The following is a 14272-nucleotide window of genomic DNA, read 5'->3' as shown; positions in this document are numbered from 1 at the left end:
GGACTTATTAACTTATGGTGAGCTTTATTTTAACTCAATAATTACACTTCTCTCATCACTTGTCATTCTAAATAATGATTATTTTACTTTTTATGTTATATGACTGTACTATAAAACTGGGCCTGAACCAGAAATGAGGAGAACCATTTAATCAGTCTTGTGCTGAGAAGACCATGCAACATAAATATGCCGTGGTTCTACTAAACATGGTCAGTCCATCCTGATAATCCATTATTACAAAAATGAAACAAGAGAAGAGAAGAAGAGTGAGGGTTGAAAATAGTAACACATTTAATTCCAAGCAGTTCTTACTTTTATGTCCTAATAAATAATGTATATTATTTGCATTGCAACGTTTTCACCCCAATCTGAATTATTACATTTCCAACTAAAATGCAGGACATTTACAGTGAGAAAATGCACTCCTTCAAAACAGGCGTTTCAATTACCATCATACCATGAATTTAGAAAAACATGGAAGCCATAAACTAACTTTATTGGCCTAAGAGGAGAACTAAAGACCCCCTGGCTCCTCCTGCTCATGTTCCAGTGTTGGCATGTTGGAATGAGGTAATTTTAAGTAAAACAGGACCATGTGATCCTCAGAGAGAGAGAGAGAGAGAGAGAGAGAGAGAGAGAGAGTGGGGGTTGATCCTCAATCATGCCAGTCACACTCACACCACATGAGCATCTTTTCTCTCGTCTTTAACTTATGACTTTCCCTAACCCTAACTAAAGGGGTTTACCCTGCACGTTAAAAAGTAACGGCAAGGGGTCCTGACCAAGCACGTTGAAAAATTACGCAAAAGCGATACGCAGAGCGTCAAAAGTGATGCCTAGGGGTCCTGACCAAGCACGTTACCCAGGTTTGGCTCAAAAACCCAATCTCAATTATGAAAAGCACCTCTCCAATGTGAGAGGTCCTTAATAGCTAATATTGGGTTCCAAAGGCGCAGTGAGTGATGTAGTCTGCCAACACAAGAAATATGGTTATTATAGCAAAACCCACTTGGGAGATAGCACTGGCCACTTCAATGACAAAACCCACATTAGATATAAAATGGTTTCTGTCACTTGTTTAAGTCATTTACAGGGTTAGGCAAAGTGCACAAGACGGTCTAGTAAAGCAAGAAGTTGCAGGATGTTGTACTTCTGAAACTTCCAAGAAGCACTGTGCTATGCTTCTGATCTCAAGAACCCATTTTTGTCCAACTAATTTTCCTATTACCAAGAAAAACATGCAGCATTCTGTTTGTAAAATATGGATTGGAAGTGTCATCAATATCAAACAAATCTATAATTGTAACCACAGTCTGGAGAAAGATTTTATTTATAATGGCTCCTACAGTTAAGCCTCACAGAGAACTATCTGTGCCTTGGAAGACATCTAACAATCCGACGCAATGAGATCAATCAAAAAGCCAGACTCTTCCTAATCTCTACCTCACCACAACAACACGAACACAAATAAACTGAGACATATTTTGTCCTGCGGGTTAAGAATATATCATACATTCATGTGGACCCAAAACCGCTGCTTTGGTGCCAAGTTGAACACTGGAGTTTACTCCGCAGAACATCTGTGCAGTTGGGATTTCGTGTGGTCACGCCTGCTGGGTGGGCCTGCCTTGGAAGCGCTTAAGACACTGAATCAGCAACAATCGGCACCCAGCTGATGATCATCAGCCTGAGCTGAGTCTGTGCTGCACTCCATCCCATCACCGCACAACACTTTCAAGCTTCATTGCCCAGTAAAGCCGATAAAACCACACAGTGTGGACCGAGCCAGCCGTCCAGCCAAGTCTGGCTTTACATTTGGGGTAAGATGCTGCCACAGAGAGGGTGGACTAACTGCCAGCTCAGGCCAGTGTAGCTGCACTATGGTCCATGTCGAAAGTTATGTAATGTATTATTAAACTCATATTTTATCAAGAGATGCAGTATTCCAATTGTCCAAAGCACACAAAAAAACACATTTTCTCACTTACGCTGGTGCTACAGTCACGCAGACTGTTTAAATTGCATCTGCTAACGGTTTGGAGATATTACCTCTGAGATTTTTGTGGCTACCCAGTACAAAACATTGTGCTTTCAAAGCATTGAATAATTAGCCTGGTTCAAGGCTTCTGAATTGCTGACCACATTTCCAAATGTTAAGTCATATCGATATGTTGCTGTGCTCATTGACAGCTGTTTCGACAGTTGCAAAAACAACTAATCACGTCATAATCCTAAGAATAAGTTGTCATCCGCCTGTGCCAGAGCCAGAAAAATAGTGACAGAGAAATGGTCACAAGAATGGCAAATAGCTTGGATGTGACTGACACTGGTGACAATTCATTTAGATTATTAGGCTGATGAAAAAATGTATACGTTTAAGATTCAACTACAAAATCCATTTCCAGAAACAGTATCCCAATTAATCTGGCAACACATTCTCACTCCCATCTCGTAAAATACGGACGTTTGGTCAGGTGCCTTTGTCGTTGTTATTGATGCTAAAAGTCTCCTTTAGCGTCATATAACGCGCTTTAACTAAACACGCTTGGTCGGGACTATTGGCGTCCCTTTTGACGCAGTTATGGTGCATTCTTTTTGTCTTGTAATCGCGACTAGTAGCTCGAGTGTGACGTCACATCCGTGTCGAAAAACGAGAAACAAACTCGGGGTCCTCTGTGTTCAGACGACTTGACGAGTCGTATATACGACCTCGGGGGCGTTCTTTTTGCAACTTCCGGTTTGTAACTCCAAAAAATGACTCGTAGATCGACTTCGGTGGACAAAAAGAACGCATCATTAGGTTAAGGAAAAGCTTGTGGGTGACAGTTGAGTTTAGGGAAAAGTCGTGGGTGGGCTTACGTTTCCGTGACTCGCGGGAACGGGACAGTTGAGTTTAGGAAAAGGTCGTGGGTGGGCTTACGTTTCTGTGACTCGCGGGAATAATGGGACAAGTGGGTTTAGGAAAAGGTCATGGGTGGGCTTACGCTTCCGTGACACCGGTTAAAGAAGAAAGCGGCTTCCGTGACACGCGGGAATAACGGGACGGTTAAAGACACACACGGGACACGAAACCCGGTCTCCTGGGTGAAAGTCCTGTGTCCCGGCCCACTTCCCTACGTGGAATTTCCCCCTTACATAGTACTCGCTAAACCCCGTGTACATGCTGCTCTCCCCGGTACGTTCTACAAACACGCTGAAGGGTGCTTTTTTCATCACTTCAGACGCTGACAGCCACTGTCCAAATGTCCATATTTTACAAGTTCAGAGTAAGAACAGGTTGAATCTGGATAATCCACATACCTCACTGTTTTTTTCAGATGTGTAGTAGTGCTAATAGGGAATGATTAAAACATCTTGCACACATGTACACACAGGTAACATTCAAGTCACTGACAATGCATGGATTTTTTGTTTTTTCAAGTAGTTCCAATGTAAAAAATATAAATAAAAAATTGCACCAAAACTACATATATTACTATACTTCAAGAAGTAAGTGAGAAAATCAGTTTTTGTTCAATGTGGGTGAATCAACACTGAACTATTGTACCAAATTACTTAACACTTAATCCTGCAGACATAAAAAGCTGCTATAAGTATGTTCAGGCAGACCGAGTCATTCTGATATTTTCCTTTGCAGCAGACGTGAATATACAAACACATGAAACGGTCATCTGAAACACTTGAGAGCTCAATGGAAAAACTCTACATGGCTGGCTTCTTTGCACAACATGCAGACATTTTTCAGTATCTCCAGAAATATAAGTACTAAAGCATAAACAAGAAAACCAGTGAGTGGTGTGCTGGTGTGGAGCCAACCTAATCACAGCCAGAGAAACAAACGCAGGCGGGTCTAAGAGTCGGATAGTGAGGAGCACTGTGACCCACAGCACAACAAAGAAAAATACACGTTTTTCATTCTAGCTTTCTGTAGTCTTTTTAAAGAGAGAAAGCAACAAGGTTGACGTTGGCCCTCTCTGGAGCCAGAAGACCTTCATTAAGTGTAACTCTGAGCCATATGCAGAACTTTTTCAGCCTATCTGAGACTTGTTGACAGAAAATGGAGTCATACACTTCCAATACTTGCATGTGTTATTCTTGTGACTGAGCCAAAACCTGCTGGGAAAGAAAAGCTTAACAAACATCCATTATGTGAAAGAAGACACCATATGAGATGTTAACGTATCCCTCGTGGACACGTAGCATGGAGTGGTTTGAAGAAGTGTGATGAGGTGGTTAGGCCGACTTCGGTCAAAACAACTATGGCTATATATAAAACCGTTTACTCTCCAGTGCAACTCCAGAACTGTCATGTGTTATATCTGAAATTCTTTTTCATTGACATATTGAGTTAATAGGAGCTCCTTGTCTAATGTCTGCATATCATTGTCTGTATGTGTTTAAGTGCCTTCTATAAAGATAAGATGGAAGTCAATCCAGCTGTAGCTCATTGATCCACCAGCTTGATAGCAAATGGAGCCTTGCAATAGTTGAAGCTGTTCCATATACCATTCTCACAGTATATGAAAATGTGCAATGTTTGATACCAGGCATTCCATAATAACTATTTGGCAGTCTTAGCTGAAAACACCAATAATGACTGCACTGCATCTGTGCTGCTTCTTGCAAATGTAACTCCCTCTATCTTCCTCTCATATTTAGATTTATGTAGATGTATTTATATTTAAGTTTTTCTCAATATGTGTTCATGTCAATTCAAATGTTGCCAAAAGGCTTTGCTTAGGGACAGAAAGTATGGAATGGATAAGATATGGTTACAGTAGAGTTAGGGTGGTTGAGGTTAGCTAACTAAAATTATGGTTAGGGTTGAAAACAACCCCGACACCAATTGTTTGTCTGCAACAGAGCACATACTCTGGTCTCCTGTATGAAAGTAAGATGACTCCAGGCCCATTCACCACCCTGATATTCACACATGTACACACATACAAACTCTTAACACATATTTGTTATTTACTCCACTCAAGTAAATAAAAACACTAAATGGAGAAAAGCGGATTGTCGAGGTAAAAAAACACCCCAATTCTCTACGATATGACTTTAACGACACATATACGTTGTTGTGTGCGTTAATCATGACCATGCTCGTGAGAGAAAGGAGTGTGTGGGAACGCACCATTACTCTCGGTCACAGTACATAAAGGGCACATTACTTCCTGCATTGGTAACCAATGATGGCAGCAGACATAAATTATGCCTGACAGAAATGTCCAGGATCAACAGACCGTCCTCACCCAGAAAATGACGTTCAGGTCGATTGTGCAACCTGCTTATAATGACTCATATTTGCAATTGTCATTAGGCGGCAACCTCTAGGGGCTGTAGTAATTATTGCGGGCAAACAAGAGTAGTGCCAAACTACGCATATAAAGACAGGTTGGGTTGGTGGATGGGTCAAACACAAGACTTTTACTCAAGAGACCATGGTTTATGTCCCATGTAAAACCAAAAGTCGGTTACGGTCACTTTTAAATTAACCAGCAGACTTATTCTAATCACCGTCTGCATTTGAGTCATTATCAGCTTTGTTAAGCAAAGGACTGCTCTTCAGTGCAGGGGTTTTTAAGCTGACCTGCAGTTGACCTACGCCTGTTCACCCGCCAACACTCAGCAGAAGTCCTCATGGCATGCTGTACGCCTGCCCCTGCAGAGACGCAGTGATTTGTGTGGTGTCTGGGATGCATTCCCGCCTGCCTGTCATTGGTCAATCCGGGATTGACCCACCATCCTTTTGACCAGTCACAGACCGCTCCTGCAGATCTGCAGGTCTGGGATAAGATCAACAAGTCAACCCAGCAGTGCTCTGTGTTGTTTTATCTGTCTCTCTTTTTTTTACCTTGTTGTTAAAGTCTACTTCTTTGTAATCCAGTAATGTTTTCTCCCTCTCTCATCCGACTCACTCCACTCTTTATTCAAAACACAAGCGAGTAATCTTTCATTAGGACGACAGAACACGAACTGCATGCATGTCCTGGAGGGGGTTGTAAGTAACAGGCAGGCATTCCGAAAACATTCTTTTCTGGTAATAAAGTCCCCGTAAATTAAAACCACTTGCTGTTGTGCTCCTAAAAATAAGTCAAGCAAGGAATGCTACTCCTCAGCCGAAAATAAAACTGTTGACAAATGCTTCCCCCTTGAATCAGAAAATAATAAAGCATATTAATAAAGGCACAGAGGAACACCAAGTTGTAAAATATAGAAATAAATACTTTTTTTCTTGAATCTTCTCCACTTCAGGTTGTATTTTGTTCTCTTTTTCCATCCCCCTCTTCCCTCTTTTTCCTTGGCACATTGCTGACACAGCACAGTTCAAGCATAGACTCTGAAGGCCCACAATGTCTCACTCTCCCCCTCTCTCTCTTTCTCAAAGTATATAGTTTTGGACTGAATAAACTTCCAGTATGGATACAGGAAGTGGATCAGCAACTTCTCAGGTTTGGACATACTCTCAGTGGGATAATAGACCTCTTGTGGAAAGCAGATGTCAAAATGAGTCAAGGACCTCATTCCTTTCCGTACTGAGGACATGCGAGAAGCATAAAACTTATTTCTCTGCCAGCACACAAGTATGTTTGGAAGTCACAGACAGATGACATGTGAAGGGAGCAGGTCAACATTTGAAACTACTGAAATTACTCTATTTCCTGCTGAGATGAGAAGATCGACACCACTCTCAGACATGAAGAGTGGTATCGATATTATCATCTAACTCTCGAAACGAAAGCGAATAAGCATAATTCCTAAAATGTCAAACTACTCCTTTAAAAAAAACAATGAGCGGAGAAATAACAAATGCAGATGCTTCCATGCAGGATGCATAAGGGTCACTGAATGGTTCACCAGTTTCATCATGTTCTGTTATTTGAGAGGTTTCAAGTATTTGATACTCAGCAGATAAATTTTTTGGTGGAGTGTTCCTTTGACCCTTGCTCCTGTGCAGATGCTTAGTAGCCAGAGGTCAAGGAGCGAGAGTAAAAAGTACAGATGTTATGAATAAATATGTGTTCAATAAATCTTGTCTGAATCACACATTCTTGAAATCAGTTTTAAACACACACCTTCGGTGGTTAGGCAATAAGCCGTGTGCACATATGTATCATGTCGACACACTGTGGACTCCTACTGCACTCACACTTCCTGACATACGACTGCTGGGTGTTTGGATGACACGCATACTCTAAAACACCTCTTAAACCAAAGTGTCCACTGTGACCCTTTTCTCCTCAAAGTGTTGAAACATGATCTCTGTTCTGGGACAGAAGCAGAAGAATGTTATCAGGAGACACAAATACATCACACTGAAGTTATGGTTCTTCAAAGCTATCTATATATCTATCTAATAAAGGCACTGAGGCAGGAGTCGCTCCGGCGCCGGCGGGCAGCATTCCATCAAACCTGCATGCTCAAAAGAACAAAGGATACAATAATAAACATGGAAGCAACTGTGTACTATTGCGCGGTGGGACGTTCAGAGTGGCAAAGATGTTCACAAAAGTATTATAAGTATAACCAAATTTGGGAAATTGTAGTGACAAATGTATCGTCGCTATCTAATTATGTATGTTATCTTCCAACATAGGCCTCGTGGGGTGAGTAATGGAAAAAAGTACCAAATGGTTGTACAGAAAGCTTCGTCATTTTTTTCAAAGGATTATTTTTGGGGCTTTTCCACCGTTAATTGATAAGACAGCTAGGTGAGAAAGGAAGACGTGCAGGAAATCATCACAGGTCGGACTTGAACCCTGGACCTCTGCGTCAAGGCATAAGCCTCTCAGACAGTACACGTGTGCCTACTCTACTCACTGAGCCAACCCGGCCACATGTTTACTCGTTCTTTGATCAGATATTGCCTGATTTCAATTTGAAATCAATTGTGCAACAATTAAGACAACATTAAACATCCATGCATTTAAGAGAGAGATATGGCTTGTTTTGTTACACTGTTCCTATTTAAAAAAAAAAAAAAAGAGGTTCATTCCTCGACGCAGAAGGTCCAGGGTTCGAGTCTGCCCTGGGACAATTTCCTGCATGTCTTCTCCCCCTTTCATTGCTTTCCTATCATTAAAGGCGGAAATGCCCAATAAAAATAATCTTTAAAAAAAATTTACTACGGTGTTAATACCAACATTTAAAAGTTAATTACATAATACCCTTGGCTAGACTGGGTAAACCCAGCCCGATCTGCTGGCGATTTGATATCGCCCTGCAGCTCAGGCTGGAAACCTGTACGTTTATCTATCCTGCTTCCATCACAAATTTGCGGGAACCAATCACAAACTGGCTTATCCATCTGGCACGCTATTGCCGGGTTTAAACTATGCTGATAGAGAAGTGACCAAGCAGCTTTTTGTTTACATTTATCAAGCCAGCCACCGAAGCGCAGAACTCCATGGCAGCAACCCGTTGATGCCGCTGTTGCTGCTACGTCACCCGGATCTTTGGTCTGATTGGTTGAAGGACTATCCAATTGCGTACGGAGTCATTTGAACTTCGCCTTTTGTGCAGTAGAAAATACAGAGCGGACTCTCCAGACTAATATTCAATCTTAAAAATTTGAGCTTGGTCTGGTGATAGCCAGACTAACCCTGGGCCCCAATTTTCTTATTGACTATTGATGCATAAACCTAATGGTCTTTTAAGACACACTTTAATACATCAGGCAAAAACCTTGGACTAGTTTTCAAAAAGTAGGTTTTGCATATTTTGATAAAATCTCTCTTGGTGAAAATGACTGTGGCTTGTGTCAGGAGAGAGGCTTGAACTCAAGGAATGTGTTAACGTAACATTTTTAAACATGCTTCACACAGCTGTGTTACCAACACAGCTGAAGTCCTCATGGTTCTGGCCATGGGTATCGTTTTTATTGCCTGATGAGTGAGTGAGATTATGAATCCGTCTGGAAAATTTGGATCTGAGAAACAGAAGAAAAGGAAATCAGCAGAACCATTCTTGAGATTTTCTATGTGTAGTTTTGTGCCAAGAGCATAGAAAAGTACACTCAAACGCTGATAAGGTTGCAAAGTCAGGCAACTGGTCAGGAACACCCAGGATGCTGCGGTTTCCCTTTCCATATAAACCACTGCTGTTATAACAGAGAACTAAAAATGAAAGCAGCAGGCAAAAATAAATTAGTTTCTTGGAAACGAGGTGTGGTCTTCTTTCAGCCTTGTGGATTATTGTAAGTGGATTACAGCCAAGAAAAATACTGTATTTAAAGAAAATATTCTTTATGCAATCATTTGTAGAATTCACATCACTGATGTGCCATTAGGGATGTAAACCAGTGAAGGTGGTCCTTTAAGTTCACAGCTTGAAGTCAAGAAGTCCATTAATACTCACCAAACCTCTTATAACCAAAGGACTGCACCTCCTCCTCATCAGCAAAGTCGTCTAGAGGGAGAACACAAGGAATTAATTACAAATTAAAGATACAATGAGCTATGGAACTAGTCATATTGCATTTAAACATTACAAAAACAGAGAGACTAGGGCACTACTTTATATTATTACATCTACTGAAAATAATTAAAAAAGACTAATTTGACTAACTTAACTTGATAAGTCTCAGTTGTCTTTACTTATATATGTTACAATACAAAATCCAATCGGAGAAGCTCTTGGCACAACACGTGTACATGGACAGAGATATACCAAAAGCTCCAAGTAACATTACATTCACTCAGCCGTAAACAGTGTATCCCAAAGTTGTACAGAATGACGTATAGCCACGCCACCGCGGAGGAGGCAAAACAACCTTGTGTAACCCTTGGTCCAGACTCTTTACCAAGGGAGTCAGGAACATCTACAACGTCTTTGGTCTTCTCTTAACCTCCAGACAGTCAGAACAAAGCCTCGCAACATTAAACATGCCAAGGATGAAGGACTTTTAAAATGTTACTAGAACACTTAGACACAAAAAATCTGAAGTCAAGGACCACTAACAAGCTTTTTCCAGAGCTCTCACAGTCTTCATCACCAGATGAAGGTTGCTCAGTTTTCTGCAAACTTTTTCTGCTGATGGAGAATGCTGTTGGAAGCTCCAGTATAAGCAGTTAAGTGGAACTTGACCTTAGAAACGGTAGTTGGACAAAAAATAGATCACGAATGAACATTCACAATCAATTTCAATCCTATTAGTCTTATTTAGTCATTTTTAAATATTTATTTTTCAAAGCTTTTATGGCCTCGATGATAGAGAATTTGTTTCATCCCTGTGTTACAGTCCACCGAAGTTATTCTTTGTGCAGTCAGTGCTTAATAGTAAACATAAAATACACCCTGCCCTGATCAGATTAGCTCAGCTCTTTAGAGTAAACTCTGCTTTTCTTTCACTTTTGGGATTACTCCCATGACCTGACGTGCTGTGAATGTCTCCTTTCAAGCAACTCTTGCGTCTGTGGGAAAGCTTGTTTTTCTGTGTCATCATCCATGGTCAGTGAAAATTAAGTAGGAGAACATGTCCCAAACATCTTCAGAAAAAAATACTCTTCATCTAAAATTCCAAAAGCAATGAAGTGTGGCGATTTGAGAGCAATGGCTGTCCATCAGAGAAATATAGAATGGTTCCTTATAGTGAAAACAGGTGAATGAAAAACGCTGATGGGACAGTATCTTATATGAGGTGTATGGCATGCCACTTCTTTTTTAATATGTTCAGAAATGACTGTTATGGGGTTTAAAAGTGCAAGAAATAACAGTAACTTTTGAGCAGACATCTCATGACGGAGAGCAGAGCGAGATGAAGTGACAAGAACAATCTAAACAGTTGTAAATAATTTGAAACCACATCTTACTTGAGGAATTTGCCTTTCCAAATACCCCCAATACTCTGTTTCCTGTTTGTGAAACTTTCCAAGCAACATGATTGCGTCCTATTACAATGTTACCGTAAGTATGTTTGGCTTTTAAAGAGCAATTCGGGGAAATGGAGTTCATAGCATTTTACCAAGGGGGTTGAAAACGGACTGGATTTCAAAATAGAAACTCAGTGTGTGAGTGATTTTGGGATGAATATTGCTGTATGGGGCCATGATACATAAGAATGATTGCTCAACATCACAGGAACAGATTCCAGTGAGCACTGGGTTATTTTGCAGGTCAGGTCAAGGATAGCTCAAGCATCATGGTTAAAACTGGGTTACACATAACTATTAAACTGTTAAACAGCATTTTGATGAAAATATTTCAAGATATAGTTAGCACCTGCTTCATTTGGAATATAGTTATCGAAATGCTGTTGAAAAAATAGTCATATCTTATAACTAGAACGCTCCCCTTCTAACCAAATTTAGCTTGGCTTTAACCTAGACATCTAGCAAGCAAATAAGTGTTCACTGGGATTGATGACATACCACAATATAATTTTATGAAAATGGAAAATGACACTAACTATCATGCATTCCTGCGCATTGTAACATGCTAGTGTTCATATCTGTAGTGAGTATTAGTCAATAATCAAAACCAAACAAGCTTGACATCAGAAGGCCACTGATGCGCCACAGGAATAAACTGGATGCAGGCAAAAGAAGTCCATTGTTCATACATTACGTTTTTGCAGTTTGACAAACAATTCTTATAACAAAGTTCTCTTCTTGGGTTTTCTGTAGCTTTTAACCACATCTCATGGCCTTCATCTGTGGATGAGTAAATTCCGTCCACTGATGAAGGCCAGAAGTTCCAGAAAAAAACAAGTTAAGTGGACTTTGTGACAAGACGTTTTTCTTGTGGTTTATCTATCCACACCAATTACGCAAACAAAAAATAAAGAAAGCATTATCCCTACTTCTGTAGCTCTGGTAAAAGACAATAGACCCTCCAGGTGCATGCTGGTCCTACAGTTTACCTGCCTACTTATATTTCTAATTTATTAGGAAACCCCATTACCTGTAGCCGAAGCAACAGCTATTCTTATATAAAGATATCTACAGTGCTGCCAGATTCTTATAAAACAAAAGAAATAACTAGAACAAGAAAACTAGAAATCTAGAATAAATCAAATCCACAAAAGAAATAAAAGCTCCCACTACTGTCCTCTGAAAACTTAAACATAATGGTGATTATGTTAAATCCCATTGCCTCTCAATGCAATTACAGTAGCAACAGGAAGGGGCCAACATGGCAGTCACATCACAGATTACTCTGAGAGCTGAGAGTTGTTCATATTCCTTCCCACAATGCAGAGCTTTGTATTAGTATTCTAAGGCGGACCGCAAGGTGGCAGGAGTCGTGTAGTGTTTATATGTGACGGACCAGAGCTTGCTGACCTACGAAGGGCCTTTGAGTGGGTGAGAATGTCAGGCAATTTAGCGAACACCGGGTCACCACATTAGAATCACATCTGGGCAAACTTAAAATAAATGAAATTCATGATTTGTTAACCACTGACCACCATGATCCATGCACTTTTGGGTCTCCATGTAATGTGGTCAAAGTCAGCAAGTCATTGGATTAAGGGTCCGGGTGAGCATGCGCGCGGAGTTGTACCACATTAAAGCGCTCACGCACGGGAGTTAAGCCCGTTTTCTTTAGTGCTCTTTATTTCTTGAAACCAAGACAAACTTTGACCTAACGCGTTCAAGCGCAAGACAAAATTAAAAGAAAACACTTTAAAAGTAAATATTTAAATATTTAATTACTAACACAAAGTGACTATACGGACTTGGTGAAGGTATAATCATGTTTTGGCTTTGTTGTGAATTTTCAGTTATTGTAGGTTAGTGTTTGATGTGCAGCAACAGCCAGATGCAAAACAATCCCATGCAGAGTCCCCTAATTGAAACCAGATGTCAGACGCGAGTTGTAGCCCACGCATTCCTCACGTCTCTGTCTCAGAGAAAGAGGCAGAAAAGTGACAAAGAAAGTGCTAGAGGAATGTTGTGCAAGCAGAAAACTGACCAAGTGATCATAAACGAAACCGCGGCGTGTTAATTTTTGTTAAATAATTGTTTTTGCATGCCTCTGAATGAGCCTACCTTTCATTGTGGTTAACAGGACCCTACCGTTGTGAAGCTGTTGTTTGAAGTCACATCCACAGCATTGCAATGGCATTTGCCCCAAAGTTCCCTTTGAGCGCACAGCGCCTTAGACCTTCGAGTATGCCGATATCCACTGTTTTTGTACTAGTAAGAAATAAGAATTCAAAGCTCCATCCGTGACTCTTTACACTGGGGACGATCTCCTACAGCGCAGGTAACTTCAGTGTCGCAGCTCAGTTGGTGCAGCAAAAAGAGGAATGAACTTTGCTAAGTAACTTTGCAAGTAGAGAATGCAAGTAGGAGTTGCAAGAGGAAAAAAGTATCTTCTTATTTATCTGGTAGTTTGGAAAGATGCTGAGGTGAGGTGTATCTTAGTCCAGCACTCTGGTGGTAACCCGCAGCAGTAACCGGAGAAACTCTAAAAGTGAAGGAATCCAAACGTGAGAGGAAGTGGTGCGCCCGTAGGGCTGCTAGGAGAAACAACGTGTTCCCACATCTGTGCGCACCGTCTGCACCCGTGTGTGTGTGTGTGTGTGTGTGTGTGTGTGCGTGCGTGAGGGGGGAAGGGGGGTAAAGTGTAAAGTGTGGCCAGTTCCCCCCCCCCCTCTGGCAAATATTTTCATACATTTTTAACCCCACCTTGAGGGAAATCATTGATGTGTGATAAATAAAATGTAGGTTAACACTGAATGAGTATTCTTGTGTTTATTGTTAGTATTGTAAATATCTTTTATGTAACCAAACCTATAGAGCGTTGGTGGTATGTAACATTAATATATTAATATATTTGGTACACCTAAAAATATTTGAAATGGTCTAGAACCGCCACTGGTTCGGTGGTTTCGAAAATGTTTCTGTCTTGGTAACTATTTTCATACAAAATGGGCTATTTTTATATGGAAATTCGTCTAATTTAAGGTTGTATTTAAATATGTGATTATCTAAAAATAACGTAATGACTTATACATGAATGTGCAACGCCCACTACAAAATTTTTCAATATGTAAAAATGGAGAAACTCTTCGAGCCTGCACCACAGGTCTACATTAATTAATATGTTTTGCCACGTGGAGGCAGCAACAGGCTGTAGACATGAGGAATGTGTTATATACCTACAGTATTTACACATCCATCAGACAGGGAGCAACATCATTCATTTACAGTCGTGTTTCTGGCCAGCTGATAAATATCAGTCCAACATTCAATCTCTTTTAGCTCTGTTTTGTTTTTGTCTCTACCAGCTCCTGGGGGAAATGTCTGTCTCTTTAGCTGCAAACGCT

General features: G+C 40.6%; 1 protein-coding gene across 1 annotated transcript in view; it reads right to left on the bottom strand.

Moving 5' to 3' along the window:
- The window catches only part of colec12 (collectin sub-family member 12), a 34540-nt gene extending 21063 nt beyond the window's left edge, over positions 1-13477 (bottom strand). The window contains exons 1-2 of the mRNA XM_028594111.1: positions 12990-13477; positions 9358-9408 (exon numbers count right to left, since the gene is read on the bottom strand). Coding sequence (XP_028449912.1) covers positions 9358-9408; positions 12990-13065 — 127 coding nt within the window. The 5' untranslated portion in view covers positions 13066-13477. The remainder of the gene's footprint in view (positions 1-9357; positions 9409-12989) is intronic.
- Positions 13478-14272: the final 795 nt, after the last annotated feature.

Source organism: Perca flavescens, chromosome 12 (genome assembly GCF_004354835.1).
Source record: "Perca flavescens isolate YP-PL-M2 chromosome 12, PFLA_1.0, whole genome shotgun sequence".
NCBI lineage: Eukaryota > Metazoa > Chordata > Actinopteri > Perciformes > Percidae > Perca > Perca flavescens.
This window is presented reverse-complemented; position numbering and strand designations above follow the sequence as displayed.